At 38.9% G+C, this 25,142-nt stretch overlaps 1 protein-coding gene across 1 annotated transcript in view; it reads left to right on the top strand.

The window, feature by feature from the left end:
• Positions 1 to 951: 951 nt before the first annotated feature.
• Positions 952 to 25,142, top strand: part of trappc14 (trafficking protein particle complex subunit 14) — a 72,272-nt gene continuing 48,081 nt past the window's right edge. Inside the window, exons 1-2 of the mRNA XM_039747232.1 lie at positions 952 to 2,122; positions 24,117 to 24,212. Coding sequence (XP_039603166.1) covers positions 1,703 to 2,122; positions 24,117 to 24,212 — 516 coding nt within the window. The 5' untranslated portion in view covers positions 952 to 1,702. The remainder of the gene's footprint in view (positions 2,123 to 24,116; positions 24,213 to 25,142) is intronic.

The following is a 25,142-nucleotide window of genomic DNA, read 5'->3' on the forward strand; positions in this document are numbered from 1 at the left end:
ATAATGGCTCTCACTGTTGTTCGCTGGATTCCCAAAGCTTTATAACCTTTACCAGACTGATAGATCTCAATTACTTCTGTTCTCATTTGTTCCTGAATTTCTTTGGATCTTGGCATAATGTCTAGCTTTTGAGGTGCTTTTGGTCTACTTCTCTGTGTCAGGCAGCTCCTATTTAAGTGATTTCTTGATTGAAACAGCTGTGGCAGTAATCAGGCCTGGGGGTGGCTACGGAAATTGAACTCAGGTGTGATACACCACAGTTAGGTTATTTTTTAAAAAGGGGCAATTACTTTTTCACACAGAGCCATGTAGGTTTGGATTTTTTTCTCCGTAAATAATAAAAACCATCATTTAAAAACTGCATTTTGTGTTTACTTGTATTATATTTGACTAATGGTTAAATGTATTTGATGATCGGAAACATTTTGTGTGACAAACATGCAAAAGAATAAGAAATCAGGAAGGGGGCAAATAGTTTTTCACACCACTGTATTTACGAAAGTGGATACTAAATTAGGACTGAATTATACAACGACTCCTGAAGGCTGAACATCGAACACAAATATCAATTTCGGTTTGGGTTGTACGAAGAGTTGCAAATCTCGCGTGTCTTCATTTCGAGTGTGCAGTTGCGGTCTCTCGTGGCTCTTCGATTGTTTGATTAGGCTGTGTGCTTTTTCTGGTTAAAACCTGTAAAATGTTTCCAAAGAAACAGTGGGTGCAAGCATCAAAAAATACATAGCATTAAAAAAATCAAAGTTTTGTATGTCTTCGAAAGAACAACGAAACTAATCGTTAACAACTGTGACAGTTTATACATGCTAACATCAACTCACTCCCATGAACCTTCATTTGGAATTTAAGAAAATCGATACATGTCTCAGACGTCTCCTTTGGGTGGCTGCGTGCTTTTAATACGGTTTTGTCACATTTTCGTGTATAATGTATTGTATTAGATTTGTCTCCGTGTGTGTGTGTGTGTGTGTATATAGAGTCTTAACCCGGCCCTGCCTACTTAGCACCGTGAATCTACTTAACCCTAATGAATATGGACTTTGGCCGGTAATCAAGCAGGCATGCTCGTTTATTCCATTGACATATACGGTTTATTCATTAGTAAAGTCTTTCATACACTTTTGAATCCGCGTCATCCAAGTGTGGGATCGCGAGTGGGCTCACCACTGGGAACAATTACGCACACCTTCATTCCATGTAAATTTATACTCGCCAGCTGAACTGTCACACACACACGTTTGAAAGCTAAGTAAGTCGCATATTTACTGACCGGTTTATCCAGAACTGAAAGGATCGCTACAGTCTTACCATGGCAATAAACATACAGCCGCCGATTTCACTGTAGCATAGACAGCAGTCAGTTCGCACGCGAGAATCAGTGATGGATTGCTCATGTCTGATGTTTTCGCTTCGTCCATATGCAATCAAATGAGAAAAAGTGTTTCCCAAGGATTTAAGCTTATATGTGTGTAAGAATATGGGACTGAGCAATGTTTATGGCAAGGCAAACCCGTTAGTGCATCCATATCTGAGGGCCAAGCTGCCGTGCTGAAGGTGAACGCGCACATGAGCGCGCAGACCGACTGGCGCTTGTCTTGTCGCGACTCGCCCGACGCTCAGCTCTACGCCCTGCCTGCTCCGTAGCTTCTCGTCTCGGCTACACACACTGGGAAGGGAAGCTGCAGCGATGGAGTCCCAGTGTGAGTACTACATGTACTTCCCGGCGGTGCCTATTTCTGACCTCTCGGACCCAGCCCGCTACCGCTCGCTGCCGCGCCGTAGCCACCTCTACCTGGGCGAAACGGTGCGCTTTCTGCTGGTGCTGCGTTGCCGCGACGGAGACGGCGATGGAACTGGAGACGCACCCAGGGTCCGGATTTGGAAGGAGCTGGCGGGCAACCTCTCGGCTGTGGCCAGCGTAAGCCCCGGGGACAGCAGGCAGCCCCCGCACTATGACTATCCCGGCGGAGGAGATGAACCCGGTTTGCAGGGCGCCGACGAGCAAACGGATGACGAGGAGGAAGCGGCGACGGCCTGCAGAACCAGGGGCTTCCGGGACTGCAAACCCCTATTAATCCACAACAGCAGCCGTCCGCTCCCACTTCAGGTGCGTGTAGAGGGCGTCCCGAGCCTTGTGCATTGTGCAGGTTTCAGAGCCCCTAGCATATTCATTGCACTTCTGGCATGGAATCGGTCAGCAACTGAGCTTGTAAAAAATGTGGGCTTAAGAGTTAGAGTGGGGGGGAAATAGAAGCAGGTGCACATGGTAAATCTGAGAGGCTGCTTAGACCGGAATACTAGGAATTATTACGGATAAAACTACATGATACATGACACATATGAGGCTGATGAATTTGGAGACCCAGTCGGTAACGCCGCATACATGGAGGTGCAGTGAAAATGTAAAGTCGCGAGTGTTCAGGTCTGGCCTGGTACATAGGTGTCCCGTGCCCATCTGGTGCAAGTGGTAAGTTCTAATGGCAATAGTTGGTTTGCGCAATTTATTGTTGTTAGGTGTAGAAGGAGTTAATGGTGGCAAAATCTTTGCCATGATTTGCAGTGTATTCAGTTTATCATGTTCTCATTTATAAGCAATGGAAAGCCAGAGATTGGATGTGTTATTATCTAGTTTGGATTAGCAAGTTACCAAATAATGAGGGTGAGAGAAATATATAATGTGGCCAGTTTAACAAATTAAAAATCACCGAAGAAGCCCAATGTCAACAGTCCAACAAAGGAAGGGAGACCTGTATCCGTATTTATCATGCATCTCGGAATTGCACTAAAAGTCTGCCCAGGATAGGAATTTGTTCAACCTCAGAGTATGACATGAGCAGTATTTATGAAGCATCCCACACTTACTCCCAGCTAGAAGAGTTCACATTTGATAATGAATGATGTCTCAATTTTGCTGCACTCCATGAGTGCTGCTCACAGTGACTTTTTATAGTTTCCTTGAAAATGATGACACTTCCTAGTTTTCTGATACTTGGCGCTAAGACTTCACTGCAAAGATAATCGTATTAAAAGAGCACAAAGGATACTGTGCCAAACTGCACATAATTGTCACTATGCAGCATTAAGCCCAATAACGGGCACATTAATTTAATAAAGAATGATCTGCAGCTGTCCTTTCAGGGGAATCGCTGTCCAAATGTTATGACCATAGAAAATGCCTCATAAAGTAACAGTTATACTGAAAGTGGCTATAGCTATACTGTAAGTTGCATTCCAATCATCTTCCACTGTGGCATGCTGTGCCTCTCTGTGATCCATCCTTATCTTCTCTGAGGCAGTATTTATCCAGTGTCCCGTGAGTCTTTGTCCGCATTCTTGAACCTTATTGGGCTTGTAACCTGTAATGTGCATGTTCAAAGGGTTTATGGAACACAGAGCTCTCGGCATACCTGTGTGACATTTCGCTGTCTATCACCCATCCTGCCCAAGTTATCTTCAGGATAACATGATGGCTACTACAAAGCAGTTTGTATCCATGACTGCCCGAGTATTAATGCTTTGATTTCACTTGAAATTCATGTATGCGTGCTTATCCGAACTTGAGGCAATAATCTTTGTGTGTGCCAATTTGCATGAATGCAGCTTGCTTTAACATTACCTCATGTAGATTGGTGTATGAATCTGGGTATTATCTTGCATGCTACAAGGGTGTTCAAAGTTTGGTACAAAATTCAAGAAATGGTTGGTTGTGACATTCACAAATTAATCACTATTGCAAATTTGTATTTTACACATAATGTTCCTAACAATTTAATTCTGGCTCACAGTGTATTGCTTCTTTGTAAAGATGGAGTGATCATGTAACATACAAGATTTGTTACAAATATGATCCTGCTTCTGTCAGATCAGATCTTTTTATGAGTTCACTCTTGCCCAGAATTTCCAAAATATTCCACCTTTCTCAGAATGTGAGTGCTAATTTCTGCTTGAATGCCATCTTCTGGCAGCTCCTATCAAGTTAAAACAACTCACAAGCTGTCCTAAATCCTGGTGAGGATAGGAGTAGTTTCCTAGAAGAAACTTGCTTCACTCTTGAGATTTTTGTGTCAGTTAGGACTGTTTTCGTTCTCGAAAGCAATTATTGGGTTACTGGTGTCGGAGTCAGTAAAAATGTACCAATTCGACTAAATGTAAATTGTAATACAATTTGTTAAAATTTCCAATTTCACAAATTTTTTTGCTTTAAACTATTTTTTCTACACGTCTGATAAAAATATAGCTTTTTAAAATTTTGTTAGTTTAGTCTTCTGTTTTTCAGTGTTTATAAGCCACAACAACATTGCTACAGCCATTAAACCCGAACTTTAACATAGTAGGGCTCTAAAACGTAGCCTGATAGTTCACACTGGCAGTGATAAAGTGCCTTGTATGTTGTGTGCTTTCAATTAACATAGCAAGTATCTTAATCTAATTACAAATAGAGGAGTTGGAGTGGGTGGTACCATAAATTGAGGAGTCTTGAGTCGGTGGTACCATAAATTGAGGAGTTGGAGTCTAAGGTTTTGTGTACCAACTCCACAGCCCTAGCTCTCGAGAAACACTGGTCTGCATAATAATGCAAAGGAATGTTCAGGAGTAGAACGAGTGATTTTATACTTGTAATGGGGCCAGGGTGATCAATAAGAAGATACTGTTAAGATTTTTAAAGATAGGCAAAAGCAGTGAACAAGACCTGTTTGGTTTTTGTCAAGCACAAGGAAGAATGGTAAGATTTGTTTATGTCTTTTGTAAATGTTTGAGATCAGTATAGCAAACTTTGCACGGAGGAAGATAAAAATGGTTGTCCTAGTAAAAATGATACTAAACTGGCTGCATTGGTGTTTGCAATCAGCTTTCAGCATACTTTGATAAACCTGGTAATGACAGATAGACATGGATGACTTGAGGACTTGGTTTGGGCATTAAGACACAAAGATCAATAAGCAAACACCATTAATTCAGTGGCATGTAAGGACAAATGAAAAGAAATTGGTTAGTTCTGCATTGAAAATGTCAATTGGCAAAAGCCAATATTGTGATGCATTAGAAAGAAGAGATTTTTTATTGATATTGACAATGTGGATATTGTTGTTATTGTAGGTATTGTATTGTGCTGTAGTCAAAGAAGTGTCCCCTTGTCCATTAGCCTGTTTCATCTCCTTTCCTGAACTTGCATTTTTAATACTGGGTTGCAAGGAGCTGTAGCTAGTCTGGGCAGTGACAGAATTAAGGCTGAACCCATCCCTAGACAAGATGGCAAGTAGATTACAGAGCACAGTAGTGTTTGCAACCTCACTTAAAACACACAGAGGTAATCCTTCTGACAACTGTCTTGGCACTTGAGAAAGAACCCTGGTTCCAAAGACTTGGAAAAACAGGGTCAACATTTAAATTTTGTGTGGAAGGTAGGTGTCCCACCTGAACCATCCAGCAGGCCTTAAAACAATTTGGTATTCGTTTACTTTGCAGTAGGACATGGGTTTGTGAATTACACAAGTTGCAAACTGAGGTGTGCCTTCAATTATGTTGCAGCTTACTAAACATGCTAATTTTAAAATAATGATCATCCTTGCCTAAAAGTGGAATGGGAGTATTTTGATAAGCCTCTAAATTGCATGTTTTGGAGTTGTGTGAAGTGTTTTGCAAGACTGAGTTCAGATAAGAAGAGCTGGTACTGTTAGGGAGTGACTGGGTAAAATATGTTTAAACTATTTTTAAAATAAGACCCTAACTGCACTTTAATTAAATTATTGTCCTGTGGAAAACCTGGGTTTAAAATCCAGTATACCCATTCAGAAAATCTGTACATGTGCTTCTGTCACAAGCAAGCAACACTAGTACTAATTCAATGTGTGAATTAGTTATACAAGACAAAGATTTGGTAAGATTTGGCAAAGGGTCTGATGCTAGATACCTAACACAAGATAACTGTCCTTAGTTCTGGCCATGTTCAGTATGTTTGACTCCAAATTATGTGGTGGGTGACAGACCAATAGCCAGGTTTGGGAAGTTGTGAATGTAAATCTGTTAAAGTGTGATACACCTTGTGGGCATAATCTTCTAATGCAGAAGTTCTCAACCAGGGGGCCACAGCCCACTGGGAGCCTCAGTAAACTTTTTGGGGAGCTATAAGGTGAATAAAGATAATAATCAAATAGCAGCAAAATACTCAAATCAGTAAAAATCAAGTTACAGTACGGGTGTCAGACTTGTCTTTTTAAAGCAAACCACTCCAATATCCAGAATATTGCAGCATCTCATCTGGCTGCGTGGTTATGACTGTGTGACAGTTTGATCTGGCAAGGGAGACGGACACCACCACAGAGAGCTGTCTGTCATGTAAATCAGCACAATATGATTTGTGAGGAAATATGAGAGGAAAACAGGGGGCCACTGTGACCGGGTGAAATAAAAAGCTAGAAATGGGCTAGAGTAGGAATGAGAAGCCTTTCTTTTAGACGGTTGGGCAGGTATGGCGGTGAATATGTCAGCCAGGTTGAAGTGGCATGCAGTCTTTTGATGATAGAGAAAAGGGAAGTGGGACTGTCATTGCACTGTGCGATGGTGCAGAAACCAAGAGCCAATGAGTATTTAGTTTCTCTTTTGGGGTCTTTTATATAGTGCATCTGTGTGCTTACTTGTTTGTTGTCAAGTGACTGCCTTTTTCACTCAAATACTGCACTATTGTTGAATAAGTAAACTGTTACAAATGCTGCTGCTTCTCCTTTTTTTGAAAAATGTATAGTTCTTGTTACAATGCCTTGAAGGTAAGATTAAACAATGCAACTCTGTCAATAACAGAAGGTACTTCATAAGTAAGATTCGTTAGTGATTCACTTGATTGTGCTTGTTTCATTTTCAGACAGATTATAATAAACCACTAATTGTGCAGCTGAGAAAAGACATCTCTTTATCTTCTAAACAGGCATTTTTCCCTAATGATTACTATCTCCTAGTAGTAAAGAAATCTATTGAAATATCATAAAGCAAAAAAACAATGTTTTGAGAGATGAAAATAAATAATTATACACAGCACATTGAAGCAAATGTTCCACTAAAATATTAAGCTGAGGCAGAAAAACTGTTTCTCATTGTTTAACTGAAAAAAGTAATTTATTTTCCAATGTCAGTTTTGAAAATAGAGGAAAAGTTTCCTAGTTAGGCATTTATGTGTCAAAGCCATAATGGGCACCACTGTGAAGAATGTCTAGCCTTCTTGTTAAACAGAAATTATTCTTTTATGTTGTACCTGTTACCATTCATACTAAATCTATGCACCATCAGGACCCATATTTTTCAGTTTAGGAGGTCTGTACCTTTCTCTAAAACGTGCAGCAGTCCATTGTAAACCATATTGATGCACACACCCTCTGTCCAACTAGGTCTGTTTTGAATTTCCAGTCGGCTTAATCTGCATGTGTTCATAATGTAGCAGGAAACCAGAGAACCCAGGGAACCCACAGAGACTGTGGCTGGTTCAGAAAATTAACATAAAATTCTGGTTGTGGGGTAGAAGCACTTTAGCACTGCATCATTAAGCTATTGCAGAAAGAATTCCAAATTAATTTCTACTTTTAGTTGCAAGTTATCAATGCATAAAAGTGCAAACAAATTAGTAAATGAATGCCTACAGACAAAAGTCATTGGCCAAGTACATCATAAAGGTGGTGATAAATTTTGGCAGTGATAATGCTGAAGCAGAAAATCATGTGTTTCTTAGAGTGTCACTGTAATAGCAGGGTGTGTATATGTATGCAGTGTTTATATAGTATTCATAGAGTAAACAATTTACCTAGGCATTTTGGAATATTTGATTTCAGGGCTGAATCTGACAGACTATACCAAATATGCTGCAGCCATAGAGAAAGTTACTGTATGTAGACATAATATTTGGGTACATGTCAGGACTCCAGCATTGGCATTTTTAAACATTTTCTCTAAATTCTGTTTGTACAGAAGGTCCTCAGAGAAGAGAATTGCTGTACTTCAGTTTATCATTAGCTGCCTTTGCAGCTGGCTTTTTTATGAGCCAACAATTCTGTGAATTTGTATCTAAAATGCTGTTACTTGGGTTATTGTTTCATCAAAAAGTGACCTGCCAAGCTTCAGGAGCAGGAAAGCTGTTAACTGTCTCTAGTCCTGTAATAGTACTTCAATATATTTTGAAGTGGATCATTTATATCAAGACTTATTACTCTATGTACGCCCCATATCGGCAAAATCAGAGAAGTTGTATTTGTACTACTGCATAATTTGATCAACTTCAATCTTGAGCTAGCTAAAGGTTATTGTGAAAATATGTTCAGTATGTTCATTTACTGCAAGAGTTTGCATCTTGAGAGAAATGTAAAACGGAGGATTTATTAGTTAATGAAATATTTACATTGACCTAGTAAGTACTACTCAAAAGAGCACTCAACTTAAATTGAACCCACACTATTTACTTATCAAAAATATTAATAACAACATTTATTTTTGTAGCACTTTTTTCATACTTGGGATGAAGCTCAAAGTGCTTTACAAAATGTCAAATAGTTATAAGTAAAGAAAAACCAATTAAAATTAGATAACATTAGTGATGATCAAGTAACATAAAAATAAATAATACATACAAAATAGATTTTTTTTATTTTGATATATAACTAATTGAGAAATAAAGAATTAATATATAGAACTGTATTTTTTAAGTCTCTAAAGAAGTGATGATCAGGTCAGATGGCCAGGATGGACAGGGAAAAAAAAACCCTCTTGATAACCTGGAGATAAAAATCAAAATCTGCAGGTATTCCTAGGCCAAAAGACCTACCAGTCTCCACTAGGCATTCAATGTAACATAAATGTTCTTAAGTAGTTCCTTATTTTTTTTTTTTTGGTTTTGTCTTAGATGATTCAACATGGTGGGTCATGGGGAAAGTTGGGCTGTCCATGTTCACTCAAACATCACAGATGGCTGCACAGTACTTTGAACAGGTGGTGGTGGTAGCCACCACATTAAAAACAAAAGAAATCTGAAAAATGTAGAGATTAATATTGATTGCAAATTCGTTGAAGAATATAATAATTCTATGAAGATGAAGTTTATTAGGAGTAAATCTAAAATGTAGGTACGAAAAAGCCAAATTTAAAAAAGTGGGCTTTTAGGTGATTTTTTTAAAATGATCCATAGTATTAGCCTGGCCTATTTCTATTGGCAAAGTATTTCAGATTTTTGGTGCATAACAGGAAAAAAAGCACCTCACCGCTTATTTTATTTTTGCATCTAAGGGTACTACTTGGAATGCAGAAATGTAAAAGTTACTACAGTATTTGACTCCCTACTAGTCTGTGTGCACCATTTATGGGCAACGTGTATTTTATACAGCTTTCACCCTAGAATCGGCCATTACTCCTTGGGTCATATCAACCTTCCATTCAGTGGAGGTAAAGGAAAATTGTTGTGGTTTATGTTGTATGCTCTGTTGAGGCTTTTGACTCCAAGTGCTTGCTTATACAAACTGCAAACTGTCTAACAGGAAATGCAAGCTAAAAATGGAAATAGATGTATGTGCAGGTGGTGGGTGGAGAATTTGTATAACAATGGTCCCCTTTAACTATCATCATTCTAGTCTAAATAAATCCCGCTTCTTTGTATAATGATTATCCTATGTTTATGATTGGGTAAATTGAAAGAAATGCTGTCTCTGTGTGGATATATACAGGCATTTTGTCAAGGAACAAAAATAGGGAAGCTGTTGGTTGTTTCAGATGTATTTGCATATGATTTGATAAAATGTCAACGGTGTCTACTGAGAATAATCAAATGCTGTTGCATCAAATTGATCTGAATATATGCTTCCTATCAAAATGAACATTTGTTGAGCATTTGGACAATAGTCCAATCAAGATTGATTGCTACATGTAGAATTTCACTGATATTTGGTTTCTAGTTTAAATGTGCAAGTGGTTACTTTTCCAGCAACACTTTTTGTTTTTTAATGAAAGTTTACTGACCTGTACATTCATGCTTACTAAAATTCCACTTTCTCATGCATTGGAGCATTGAGACCCATACCCTATTCTGGCAACCTCAGATGCAAGGCAGGAAGTTTGGATGGAATTTGTAAGCATCACAAGATAAACTATTTGAGCCAATGAAGAATCTCCAATTAACCCAACACATACCTTTGGAATATGGCAAGAAACAGGAGTACCTGTCAAACATGGACATGGGGAAATCATGCATCACCTGCCTGTGAATCAAAGCTGTGTCTATGGAACAGTGAGGCAACAGCAATAACTACTGTGCCACAATGTTTTCCACGGCCTAGAGTAAAGATTCCAAACAATGCTTGTTTATTGTTCTTTGTTTTTGTTTGTATTTGTAAAGAAACTATGTTACTGTAAAATATGGAAATTATTGACCATCAAGGAGTAAGCAAAGATAGGAAGATTAGTCTACCTAAATGGCTTAAAAGTGTCACAAATTAAATAAGAGTTGTATATTGCTGTACTTAAATATTTGAATATAATATTTTAGACGAATCTTAAACATGGAAATTAATTTAATATAAACTGATATTTATTCACAGATATGAAGAGTTTCACATTCTCTTAAATCTTTAAAGACTTTTTTTTTTTTTTTTTAAGGGTGATGAACCACATCTTAGTGGAGATGTTCAAATTATAGCAGTTTGCAACAATAGACACTTAACAATCTGAGTGTATTATAAACCCCAAACACAGATAATTGCATCAGTATACAACTTTATAAAGTTAAGTGTCAAGAAAGGGAGTATAAATGGCAAACATTGGTTGGTAAATTACAAAAGTAGTTGCAGTACAAGAAATTGAATTCATACAGTACATAAAAAATGGAGTTAAAAAATTGGGCAAAATAACAACAAGGGTAAAAGCCTACCAAAGCATCACCATTTGTAAGAGTAAATCATAGAAACAGATAAATAATTGGGTCACCATAGTTAACCCCTTATAATTTTCAGAATGGAAATATTCAAAGAAAAACAATACATTTTCATTTCAGATATGAATTGTCAATCAGCTGACTCCAAGATGGCATTGGTGCTGGTTTTCACTTTGGATGACAGGAAGAAGGGGTTCAGGTGATTGGGAGCCAGAAGTCACATCATTAGTGTTGCCGTTGTCAGCCACTGCTGCTGCAGAGGGAGGAAGAGAAAAGGCATTAGGTAACAATGCCATCCCCTGGTTCAGAGTGTAATCCCCTTTACATGAGCCATGAGGTGGTCTCCCAAGCGCACGTGTGTGATGCAGTCTTTTATTATATTATAGCATAGGTGCCAAGCGCCGCAGTGGCGAGATTCTCTGCTCTTTAAATGGCTCTTTGAGGTTACTTGATATTACAAGGGCTGCTTGCCTTTTGCCGCACTAGTTGGAAAAGCATGCGCAACTGTGCGGAGTTGCCGTTTTTATAGGCGCTTCTGCTATAGATAAGATAATGCCAGCTCATTCTTTTGCTGATTCATCCCTGGTTGATGTAACTTGTCCAGCACCATTGCAATTATTAGACATATATAAATGAAAGACCTGTGTGTGTATGGAGCAGTCCGCTCTGCTCACGCTCAGCCACTAGATGGCGGATGCATTGCACTTCAAAAAATTTTTGGTACTTGCATGCACCTCACTTCTCACTGTGAAAGACCTCACAGCAGCAAACACCGCTGTGCAACAACAATGTCGTGCTAATGACACAGATGAAGGGACACAGCATCGAAATTAAGCAAATGACATGGCTCAACAGCATTCAAGTGAAATATCTCAGCAATGGAAGGCAAGGCTTAAAGTTTTCACTTAACACATTGTCTATCTGGAGGTATTTTCTTGAGACAAATATTAATAGTACTCCTATGCCAGCAATACGGTTCCCTCTGCCATGGGAATTTTTTAAGAGTTAGCTGACAACTCTCCAAGTTTACAAATATTGTAAAACTGCTAGGGAGTCTTCCTGTTGTGTTTTTTGTCCTAAAGACCACACACAGCTAGTATAATATACTGTAACGCTAAGGACTGTGTATGTTCCCAGCCGCTTAGAGCAATCTGATTGGTCAGTTTGGCTTTGGTGACACTGAAGTACACTGGTGTAGGAGGTACACTGAGAGTCCCCTTCATTGATGGGAAGTATAAAAGCGGACAGGAGAAGTGCAAGGTACCTCAAAATGACAAGGTCTGAGTAATAGGCGTTGCAGGAATACACTCGACAGAGGGAACATCAGTCAAGAATGGTTCAGACACATAAGGACACAGAGGAAAGGAGCTGAAGGTACAATTAGGGCAATTCATATCATATATATACACACACACACACTAGCCAACCCGCAGCGTAGCATACGCCGTATATAATTATTTATTGATAAGTGAACACCGAGGCATGCCAGTGGGAGTAAGACTATTAAGAAATTCTTCGGGGAATGCAAGTTGATCTGCAGGATCGTCTGTGACGATGGAGTCAACGCTGGTGAAGGTTACTTCGTCGTTAGGGATAAGTTTCCGCACCTGTTCATTAAGGTGTAGTGAGTCTTCGTTGTTGACACTTAATATAGCTCGCGTACTGAGTTGTTCCAGAGTGACAATTGAGAAGTCGATGTCGCCATATAATTGCCTCGAGAGCGATCTTAGAAGCCTCTGAAGGGTGAGAGTTGTCGGGTGGGGCCTTGTCATGCGTTCCCCATGAAGTAGGAGTAGGGTTAGAGTGGGCGTTCGTGGCTCTTTCATGTGTAACCCATGGGTGGGGCTCTGTTACAGTTGGCAGGCGGGGCTCTGTGAGTTGGCGGTCATGGCTCTCTGTCTTGCGTGCGGTGAAAAGTCAACGTGGCTCAGAGGTGCATGTGGACTTTTGCACTGATGAAAGCGACTGAGGCTGTGTTTGGTGAGTTGTTGCATGCGGGCACAAGTAGGCAGTGCACATGCCTCGAGAGCGACACTGGACATGGGAGGACGGTTGCAGTTGGCGTGCGTGGCTCTGTCATGCGTATCTCATGACGCGGTAGGAGGGTTAGAGTTGGCGGGCGGGGCTCTGTTGAGCATATCCCATGGTCTTAGAGTTGGCAGGCGGGGCTGTGTGAGTTGGCGGGCATGGCTCTCTGTCTTGCTTTCACTGTCTTGCGTGCCCTTAGTGAATGATATATATAGACTAGCAAAATACCCGCGCTTCGCAGCAGAGAAGTAGTCTGTTAAATAAGTTATGAAAAAGAAAAGGAAACATTTTAAAAATAACGTAACATGATTGTCAATGTAATTTTTTGTCACTGTTATGAGTGTTGCTGTCATCAAGGATTTGATTATCATTATTTCTTTCAATCAGGTTCGTATTTGGAGGACGTGTTGTGTTCAAGATACATTCCGTGTTTGTCAACCGTTGTAAAGATAACAGGTTTCATTCATCGAAGTGTTCACTACCCAAATCGCTACTCGTGAATCTGAGATGCAGGCATTCCCGGTATTAAGTTGTGGATTTGCCTGCGAGTATTTAGCGACAGCGTGTCTATTAACTTGTGGATTTTTCTGCGAGTATTTGGCGGCAGCATCACAAAGTTGTTTCTGTCTAGCTGCATCAGAAAATATACAACGACGTCTGACACGTTGTAAGCATACAACCGCCTTCATCGATAACTTCACATCGTAATAAATGAACAGTAAAACAGCGGAGAAGCCGTGGATTAAATAAAAAGGCTGCAGTTATCATCAGGGAGACGTGAATACCGTGGTTAAGCAAAGAAGGGAATGAAGAGACTGGAGCAACGGATGGCCTTATATGGGCAAGCAGCCAACTACGTGGGAAGCGTGGGGGTGGGACACAACGCCGCCTCACACGGCGACTGAGCTGCAGGCTATGGACGTATATATGTATTCAATTCAATTATGACTGTTATGCGTAGAATTTCGAAATGAAACCTGCTTAACTTTTGTAAGTAATCAATAAGGAATGAGCCTGCCAAATTTCACCCTTCTACCTACACGGGAAGTTGGAGAATTAGTGATCAGTCAGTCAGTCAGTCAGTGAGGGTTTTGCCTTTTATTAGTATATACATACATTGGGTACGGAAAGTATTCAGACCCCCTTCAATTTTTCACTCTGTTATATTGCAGCCATTTGCTAAAATCATTTAAATTATTTTTTTTCCTCACACACAGTACACACAGCACCCCATATTGACAGACAAAAAAAAGAATTTTTGAAATTGTTGATGATTTATTAAAAAAGAAAAACTAAAATATCACATGGTCCTAAGTATTCAGACCCTTTTCTCAGTATTTAGTAGAAGCACCCTTTTGAGCTAATACAGCCATGAGTCTTCTTGGGAAAGATGCAACAAGTTTTCACATCTGGATTTGGGGATCCTCTGCCTTTCTTACTTGCAGATACTCTCCAGTTCTGTCAGGTTGGATGGTAAACATTGGTGGACAGCCATTTTTAGGTCTCTCCAGAGATGCTCAATTGGGTTTAAGTCAGGGCTCTGGCTGGGCCATTCAAGAACAGTCACAGAGTTGTGAAGCCACTCCTTCGTTATTTTAGCTATGCGCTTAGGGTCATTGTCTTGTTAGAAAGGTAAACCTTCGGCCCAGTCTGAGGTCCTTAGCACTCTGGAGAAGGTTTTTGTCCAGGATATCCCTGTACTTGGCCGCATTCATCTTTCCTTCGATTGCAACCAGTCGTCCTGTCCCTGCAGCTGAAAAACACCCCCACAGCATGATCCTGCCACCGCCATGCTTCACTGTGGGGACTGTATTGGACAAGTGCCTGGTTGTCTCCACACATACCGCTTACAATTAAGGCCAAAAAGTTATATCTTGGTCTCATCAGACCAGAGAATCTTATTTCTCACCATCTCCGAGTCATTCAGGTGTCTTTTAGCAAACTCCAAGATATATATAATATATATATACACACACACACACACACACTAGGGGGTTTGCCTCCTAGTCGCTTCACTTGCAAACCTTTCTGGCCTGCGTCTCTGATGCTCATGTTGTTAAGAGGGGGGCTGGGTGAACCCCAAGGAGACGCGGTCTCTCCTCTGAAACCCCCTCTTAAATGGTGATACAATAGGAAACAAATCTCTCCTCTGAAACCCCCTTAAATGGTGATACAATAGGAAACAAATTCATTTTTTTTTTTTGTTTTAACCTCCTCTTTGCTCGATCAGCTGCTGGCTTGCTGCTGCTGTGTGTCACGTGATCTGCATCTTGCGTGGTGCTTCGAACATTTAAAAGCATGTACAGCAGCTGTCCTTCTCTTTGTCTTTTATTTCCAGCCCCAGGCGTGGTTAAATCTCTTGGCACAAAGTCTCGTGTGTTCTTGATATTTTTTAGTTTATAATTTAAAATCTAAGAATCTGAAAATCTAACAACAGCACATTAAAGATCGATAAATTCTGAAAAGAATGATAACCAAAAATATATATGTAAGTTTTAAAATAAGCCCGATTTAAAGCGTGACAAACTTCACATAAAAAGTCACACAAAATCGTTGCACAAAATCATCTTGCTCTTTTAGGCTTAGGATTTTATATATAGAGAGTAGATATACATATATTAACATTTTATTGAATTTATTAAAATCAAATAACATTCCATACAAGCAGGTCAAAGTTTACAAAACTAGGTTCAAGATCTATATAGCATATGTTATTCTATTACTTGTCCTCAACATGGCTGGTATTTTATAATATTTTGGCCTAGGTCTCCAGGACTCTGAATTTGTCTGCAAACAAGAGTTTTTATTCATTTATGGTCTCAAACTTGATTCCTGGTGAACTGTAGTCCTTCCTACCAAGTTTTTGTTGTTAAAGGAGCATTAGGCCTAATTAAATGGTCTTCATCTTGCATTATCACATATAGTAATCGTGGAACATTTACTTCTCTCTGTGTGTTTGTAAAATTAGTTAATTATTTTTCTGGTTATTTGAGGACACCTTTAAGAATTGAGCATAAGCCCATTTAAGACACAAACCCAGAAGCATTTCTTCACAAAAAAGGATTGTGGAAATCTGGAACAAACTACAGTCATGGTACTTAAGTGGAATTTTTGATAACTTCTGAAAGTATGCGGATGAGATATTGGCACAGCTTAACTATTGGCTAACTAAAAGAGCTTGATGGACAGAATTGCTTCCTCTATTTGTAAAGCCTCTTATTTTTGTGACTCTTGTTTGTAAAACATCTTATTTTTGTGATTCTATGGCACAGGCCTTTATTCTGTTTCTATATATTTGTTTTTTAAGTTTACTTTTTAGTTCATTTACCTAGAACTCCATGCTATTGATCCTTTTTCCCCCCCAAGTTAACTTATTATTATCAGCTAATATTTATTTTTTGCCCAGTTTGTGTACAATTAATTCTTTCTGAGGCAGCAAAGCAAAAGAAGGAGGACTTGATTAAACAAAATGTTCCATTAACTAAAAGAGCCTGTTAGTAACTGAGGAAATTTTCAACAAAGAAAAACTGCCACACTGATTCTATATCATCTGAGATGGAGAACTGTGAATTCTACTCTATTATGTGAAACTAAGAGCCCCTGGAAATAAAAAGATTCAACTCCCCCGTGTAACTGGAATCGGGTACCTTCTTTGAAAAGCTGGAAAAATGTGTTTTAGAAACTAACCTGCTGGTGCAGTTATTTGGCAATGTAGTTACAATGGAAATCCCAGAAAGGTCAGGGGCAATTAAAATGAAATGATCACTCAGGATTCTGCAATAGTAAATGAGTGAGTAACATGTCCTAACTTTACACACCCACTATTCAACTCGTGTAATTCATAAAAGGTACAAATGTGAGTATTTGTTAATTACACATCCTCCACAGCTTTTCTTACTTTAACAAATGATTGTAACTTTATCTTCAAACTTTATCCACTTTAGGAGGCAGCTAGCAAGGGCTATTTGGCTAGTCAATAAAATTCTAATCATTGTAAAGGAACTTCAGTGTTAGGGATATAATTAACAGGTTTTGAAATGGGAGCTGTGAAAACAGTGTTCATATAAAATATTTAAATAAATACATCTGAGATCTTTAATTTGTATTTTTTGTATATTAGTTATTTAATTAATGAATTTTTCAAACCTGCTGATTCCAGTACTTGATTTCCTGGAGCTGCTGTTCACACAGACAGTAACTAGACAAGCCCAAAGTTTCTGAGTCAACTGCAGGGTGCAGCCACCCACACATGGCTAATTTAGAGTTGTCAGTTAAGGTAACATGCCTCTCTTTTGGATGTAAAAGGAAACCAGAGTATCCTGAGAATATCCACATGATCATAGCGAGAACAGACTGGACTGAGATCTGATCCTGCTCTCTAAAGCTTTCAGACAACATTGTTGTCCACTGTACCACCTTGCAATGCATGCACATGTGAAAAAAAGTTTTTTTTTTTTTTTTTAGACTTGAAATAAAATATTTAGACAATCCTAAAATAAATTGCCAAGACATACATGTAATGATTTTTTTTATTTTTTTTAAACAGAAACTTTTGGTAGTAGGGCAAGTGGCACCAAGTGCCACATTTGAGTACTGAGAAGAGAAACAGAATAGGTGAGGCTTAGTAAGAAGTTATAACTATCATCATGACTTAGTGCTAATGACTAAGAACAGAGATGCAGGTTGCCAGCTCTAGTCTAGGTATCCTAAATTGAAGTAGTGAGTCTTCAACCAGGATTTGAAAGCTGAGACTGAAGGGGCATCTCATGTAGTAGGCAGGCAGACCATTCCACAGTTTAGGGGCCCTGTAACGAAAAGCGTAACCTCCCACTGTTATTTTATTAATCCTTAGAATCATAAACAGACCAGCATCTTGAGATCTTAATGTGTGCTCTGGTTTGTAAGTAATAAGTTCAGATAAGTAAGCTGGACCTTGGCCATTTAAGGCTTTATATGTTAAAATTAGGATTTTGAAATCTGCCTGAAACTTTAGAAGGAGCCAGTGTAGAGATTTAAGAACTGTATTTGTGTTCCTATTTTCTTGTTCTTGTAATAATTCTGGATTAATATCAAAATACTGTACTAATTTAAGCTATGGGTCATTTCAAAATAAGAGAATCCTCATACGTACATTATAAAGATAATCTTTTTTATTATACTTCAGTAAACCATTACATCAAAAAGAACTGGCAGAAGTGAAGCAGTGTTGGCAGGTCTGTGGTTTTCCTGACCATTTGGGCTATTTTTGGTTGGTTTCCATGGGAAAAAATGGGCTTTTATGGGCTGTGGTTTTCTGTGTTTCTGTTTAAAAAACCAACAGTATTTTGGACTGTTTTTTATGCCCTGTCTCCTTGATGTATGATGGTATATACATATTATATTGCAACTAAACTTCAATGGAGAATCAAGAATTAAGTTTAAAATCATTGGATAGTGTGGCTTTTGTAGTTGCTTATTTCCTGCAGTCAAGCAGCATGAGAGATTGGCTTTCACACCATCACATTTTTTGTTATATCACAGCTGCTAATTCTCAGTTTTGCATTATATGGTCAAAAGATTGTGAACAACTGAGTGTTTATATGGCCATGTTGGACATCCCATTCCAAAACTATGGGCATTAATAGGGAGTTGACAAATCCCCCACCACCACCCCCTTTGTGGCTATAATAGCCTCTACTGTTCTGGGAAGGCTTTCCACAAGAGTTTGGAATGTGTCTGTGGGAATTTGTGCTGTGCTGTTAAAAGAGTATTTGATGTTGGACCAGAACACCTGGCCCTCAGTCATCATTCTATTTCATCCCAGCGGTTTTCAAAAGGTTTGTGGTCAGGGCTCTGTGCAGGCCACTCGAGTTCCTCCATAGTAAACTCATCAAGCCATGTCTTTATAGGCCTGGCTTTTTGCAGAAAGCTTGAACAGAAAAGGGCCTTCCCCAAACTGTTGCCACAAAGTTAGAAATGCACAACTGTTTTAAGATGTCTTTACATGCTGTAGCATTAACAGTACCCTTCACTGGATCCAAGGGGCTTAGTCCAGTACCTGAAAAATTGCCCCAGACCATTATCCGTCCTACATCTAAATTTACAGTGGGCACTATTTAGTCCAGAAGGCAGTGTTTTCCTGGCATCCACTAAATCCAGATTCACCTGTCAAACTGCCAAATAGTGAAGCATAATTCATCACTCCAGAGAACACATTTCCATTGGTCCGGAGTCCAATAGCAACATGATTTATGCACTCCAGCCGGCTCTTGGCATTGTACATTGTGATGTTAGGCTTGTATGCAGCCGAACTGCCTATCTCATGAAACTCCCAACGCACTGTTCTTATGTTGATGTTGTTTCCAAAGGCAGTCTGTAACTCTGTTGTGAGTGATGGAACACAGGAGGGTGATTTATTATATGCACTTTGTGCTTAAGTGCTTACCAGACCCACTCTGTGAGCTTGCGTGGTTCACCACTGCATACATGGTTGAGCTATTATTGTTCCTAGACATTTCCACTTCACAGTAATAGCATTTAAGTTGACTGGGGCAGATCTAGCAGTGTAGAAATTTCACATACTGTCTTGTGGCAAAGGTAACAACTTATGACAGTGTCACATTTAAATTCACTGAGCTCTTCAGTATGACCCATTCATTTACCAATTTTTGTCTTTGGAGATTGCATGGCTGTGTGTTTGATTTTATGTACCTGTTAACAATGGGTATGGCTGAAACACTTGAACTCAATAATTTGGAGGGATGTCCACATGCTTTTGGCCATATTGTCTATGTCCACACTGTAGATGATTCTACTGCATTCGCAATTCTCAAACTTTTCCATCTATCCAGTGTTGTAACAGTGACAAATGATCAGTAGCAGGTATATTAATCAATGCCACAAGCTAAATATTGGCCCAAAGTGCAGCTTCAACCAGCATCTTTTTTTGAAGATGGAATGCTTGTATATTGTTGCAATGACAGACAGTTTTTGAGTGTTCTGTCCACATCCTTCATGTTTTGCATTAAAAAATTCCCAATACCATTGTCGATAGCATTGAGCCACTGCGGTATCTATATACCTAGAATGTTGGGCTAATAACCAGGCCTTAAGAAATTCAATGATTGAGCCACTGTCAAACTCTCTTGTTTGTTCAGAAAATAAACACAAACACTGTTGTAGAGAAAGTATTGTACAAGCATGAAGAGGTCAACTTATCCAGCCCTGTCCAATTATCACCTTATTACGCAAGTGTGCCCAACTCCTGACAAATCCAGACTGCACATACATAACCACTGTCTGTGTGGAGTTTACGCATTCTTCCCATGTCGTTGTGAGTTTTCTCTAAGTTTCCAAAGACAATCATATTGGGTTAAATGCTTCAGAGTGGGGCCTGTGATGGACAAATAAACTGATTGTTTATTTTAAAATTCATTTCTGACCTATTATATGACAGAGCTGTGCACCATATACATACTTTTTTTAAAGTTTTCCATGAAGCCACACTTATCTGCAAGCTGTGAGAGTCAACTGTTATACCTTTCAAATTTGAATCAATTAACCAAAGCATAAATGTAAGCAAAGTGGTAAATGCAAGATGCACAGAATATCTAGTAAAACACTATTTAGTAAGTAACAATAGGTTTAGTTAGGTATAATGTAAATCGGCATGTATTTTTAAATCTAGTGTCTAGTCATCATGTGCGGTTACTGTTTAGCCTATAAGGCAGAAAGCTGAATTATTGAATTGTCACCCTCTTCCCTTTGAAACTGAAGTTGAATTTTTTGAGAGGCAATGGTAATGAGCAATCTGCATCTCAGCCTGGGCTACATGGAGCAGTACTCCATGCTCAGCCTATGCTTCCAGGTCATTCATGTTGAATTTGTGCTTTTCACTTAAGGTACAGGTGGATCATATAAACTGGATTTCTTCTGACCAGGGCTGTGGAGTCGGTAGATAAATCCTTTGACTCCAACTCCTTAGTTTTTGGTACTTCTGACTCCAGCTACAACTCTGACTCCTCTTTATTTAATATGCTAATGTATTTTTCATGTTGACTGAAGGAAGGCAACATGCATGTCATTTAACCACAGGCATATTGGCCAGGAAGCTGACTCTCTACCATTTTGGCCACTTAAAACTAAAGACCAGAACCCTTGAACACACATCAGGCCATAGCATACACCTCAATCTACATCATTACACTTGTTTACACTCAGATTAACTTGTTAAACACATTATATCTGAAATAAAATGAAAGCATTTTTTGTAATGTGCCATAAACCAGATTACAATATGTGAATGTCAGGTTGTATAATAGCACAGATAAACTTCAAACTAGTATTAACACAACTATGCACTGGGCTTTATTCTTGCATCAGAGAATCCATCCATCCATCCTCTTCCGCTTATCCGGGGTCGGGTTGCGGGGGCAGCAGCTTGAGCAGAGAGGCCCAGACTTCCGTCTCCCCGGCCACTTCTTCCAGCTCTTCTGGGAGAATCCCAAGGCGTTCCCAGGCCAGCCGGGAGACATAGTCCCTCCAGCGTGTCCTGGGTCTTCCCCGGGGCCTCCTCCCGGTTGGACGTGTCCGGAACACCTCACCAGGGATGCGTCCAGGAGGCATCCTGATCAGATGCCCGAGCCACCTCATCTGACTCCTCTCGAGCATCAGAGAAGTACTTATTTATTACTATTGTTTGTGAAATGGGACATTTGAACTTGCTGTATTTTTTTTTTTATTACAACTTAAATTTATTTGCAAACTCCGACCCCGATTCCAGGTACCCAAAATTGTCTCCAACTCTGACTCCACAGCCCTGCTTCTGACAGTCTTTATTTTATCATGCCAGACTTAATAAACATGCAAAATGCTTTGGTTGTGGTGTACATTTTCAATAAAAAATGTTCTTGATATGAGCACATACTTGTTTTATGTAGTGTGTTATACTGAGGAATATTTTAAGATGCTCATGAAATCAGTAATGATTTCACAATAGAAGATAAAAGCAATTAGTGTGTGTAGAAGTATATAATAGCAAGAAAAAAAGAAAAGGTTAAAACTGATACAGAAAAACAATTGTATTCATTTTCTAAGTCAAGAGAGAATTGATGGGTTTAAAGCATTGACCTGAATGAGATTAGACAGTGCAGGTCCCTAACAAAGGAATGTTTAAATCAAAAGGATTAATGGAAGACTTTGGCTTAATGATTACATCTTTCAGCATATTTCTGTCTAATCTCTGAGCCAGGAAGTATTTTAGAAAAAAAAAAAAGCTGTTCATATTACAAATATCATTGTTAGGAAACAAACTACAAGCAGAGAACGACAGTTTTTCCCTTTCAAAGTGAGTTTAAATACTCTTTATGTCAAAGTATGTTTTCTGTATTTTTAAAAAAATAATTTTCTTATGTGTCATATTAACTTAAATAACTTGACTGATTTTTTTTTTTTAAGGTTAATAGTTTTCATTTAGTTGTCATTTTCTTTTAGTAGTCTTTATTATTGTTTCCCAGTTTGAATCTAGTTGAATAGTTGCTAATGGCTAATGCCCCATTTGCTAGAACACTGAAAGCAAGCTGCTACAATGTATAGATGTACTGTAGGTGAATATCTCAGATGGGAACAATGAAACATAAATTTTCGTTTCGAAGTCATCCATCCATCCATTCATCTATCCATTATCCAACCCGCTATATCCTAACTACAGGGTCACGGGGGTCTGCTGGAGCCAATCCCAGCCAACACAGGGCGCAAGGCAAGAAGCAAACCCTGGGCAGGGCAACAGCCCACCACAGTACGCGTACACACACACCAAGCGCACACTAGGGACAATTTAGAATCGCCAATGCACCTAACCTGCATGTCTTTGGACTGTGGGAGGAAACCCACGCAGACATGGGGAGAACATGCAAAATCCACGCAGAGAGGATCCGGGAAGCGAACCCCAGTCTCCTGACTGCAAGGTAGCAGCACTGCCACTGTGCCTTGTGGTGGTCTAGCATTCTCCACATGTTTAGTTTATGCCTTCTACCATAATTGACTCTGGTCCAATATAACTTTGACCTTAATAAAGGGTTTTTGCAAATGAGTTTATGGATATTAGCACATAGATTCTTGTTTTGTCCAGGCCTGGCTGTATAGGCTAAAGTTCCCTTTGCCCTTATATTTGAGAAAACTGTTCAAGAAAATGGATGCAGTAAAAGCATTTTTGTGTTTTGACATCTGAAGCTAATAGCTATTTTTATTTTAATTTGTTGTAAAATAAGATTGTTTTAAGTTTAATTAAATCTTTAAAGAGAACAACACCATACTACTCCATTTATATACTGCACCCAACAAAGGCAGACTAGGTAAAAGTAAAATGGACAATTGTGTATAGCAGTCTATTTATGATATCATCATAATAAAAGCCCTGCTTGATCTGACCTAAGTAGTGATGACGATGAATGCTTGATAAATGGATGTACATTTCTTAGTGGAAGCATGCTAACTCGATAGTATCTTGTGATACCAACTTTCTACTCCATATGTGTGCACCCTATGAAGGGCAGAACACATCTGCCTTATTTCTTTTCTACAGGCCCCTCTTTAAAATGAAATGGATTAAGCAGTGCTCATGGACAAACAAATACCAGACATTAAAACGAGAATGCAGCAAAGTTAAATGCCTGTCTTTGGAGGTCCATTTCAGTACTTGCAAAGTGCAATATATGAAAGAGTCAGTAATTTTATAATATCAAAACTAGGTTAAATGTGGCTAATGGTTTACTCTGTGTGTGTGTGTGTGTGTGTGTGTGTGTGTATGTATGTATGTAGATAGGTATGGCAAACACACACACATGTACTGAAGATCAAGTTTATTGGAACAATTGTAAACTCTCTTCTGTGATCAGCTATAATGCAATAACCATCACTGATATACTTAAACACATGCGTTAGTTTAAAGTATAGTAAAATAGAGAAGAATTCAGTCTGATTAATATAAAACATAATGATCACTTGGTGAGCCTTATGATTTCCAGTTAAACATTGGAGTTGACTATGTTTTATTTATTTATTTATTTATTTATTTATTTTTTTGTTCTCCCCGTGGTCTGTAAAGATGATAGCCCTTGCAGTGTATTTGCTGCTTTATTTATTGTTGTCATAGACTGATGATGCCTAATGAGAACTTATTTCTTTCTTTTCTTATTAGTCTCCACTTGATGAGCCAGTAGTATTGAGTGATGAAGTCATCTTCCCCCTGACGGTCTCTCTCGACAAGCTGCCCGTAGGAACAGTAAAAGTCAAGGTGAGGGGAAATAATGTATGGGGAGGGAAAGGTGACACTCTTCTTGAGGTCTGAGCTTACATGCAAACACAAAATTAAGTGTGCATAACAAAAGTCTGATTTCAGGTTTTAATTATAAACACAGAGTCACCACTGTATCAAGTGCACTTATTGTTACCCTAGTTATTAGTCCGTCAGTGTCGTATGTGCAGGCAAAGATATTTTTTTATTTATTTAAAAATGTTACAGGTGTTACAAGGTTAGTCCACCAGCCTAAAAAAAATCATCTGACACCATGTTATAAGAAACTGAGAGTATTGAAAGAAAATTATGATGCACAGCTAAGAGTTGAGCAGTTCTTTTTGTCTGATGTCTACTATCTTATTTTTGGGAGAGCGAAGTTTAATTTAACCTGTTCCAGTTTGCTTTTGAGAGTCAAAGGAAACATGATTATTGAGATATTTTTTTTCCCTGTCATACCTAATTCAAATTTCTTAATTTTAAAACTTCAGTTATGTTACCTCTTAATTTCTGTTTCTTAAACAGAAAATGTTTAACTCCTTCAGTCTGTCTTCATGACTCGTACATCACAGTCCTTGAGTCATCTTCGTCGCTCTCCTCTGGACATGCTTGATTACTGCTAAGTCTTTTTTTTTTTTTTTAATGGAGACCAGACAAGGCCCCACTAGTGTGTTATACAGCTTAAGCATAATTTTGATTACTGGTATATTATTTTCTGCACATCATGCTATATAAACTAACATTCTGTTAGCCTTCTTAATGGCTTCAGTCATGCTGTCAGGTTTAGTGATGAGCGGACAATGAGTCTTGCGTGTTTCTTGTAAGGTATATTTTAAGGTTTGAGACCTCCCATTGTGTACTCATAACTAACCTTTTCAGTTCCTACTTGTAATACCTTATATTTATTTTACTTTGATGCTAACCACTCTT

This window comes from Polypterus senegalus, chromosome 3 (genome assembly GCF_016835505.1).
Source record: "Polypterus senegalus isolate Bchr_013 chromosome 3, ASM1683550v1, whole genome shotgun sequence".
NCBI classification, from domain to species: domain Eukaryota; kingdom Metazoa; phylum Chordata; class Cladistia; order Polypteriformes; family Polypteridae; genus Polypterus; species Polypterus senegalus.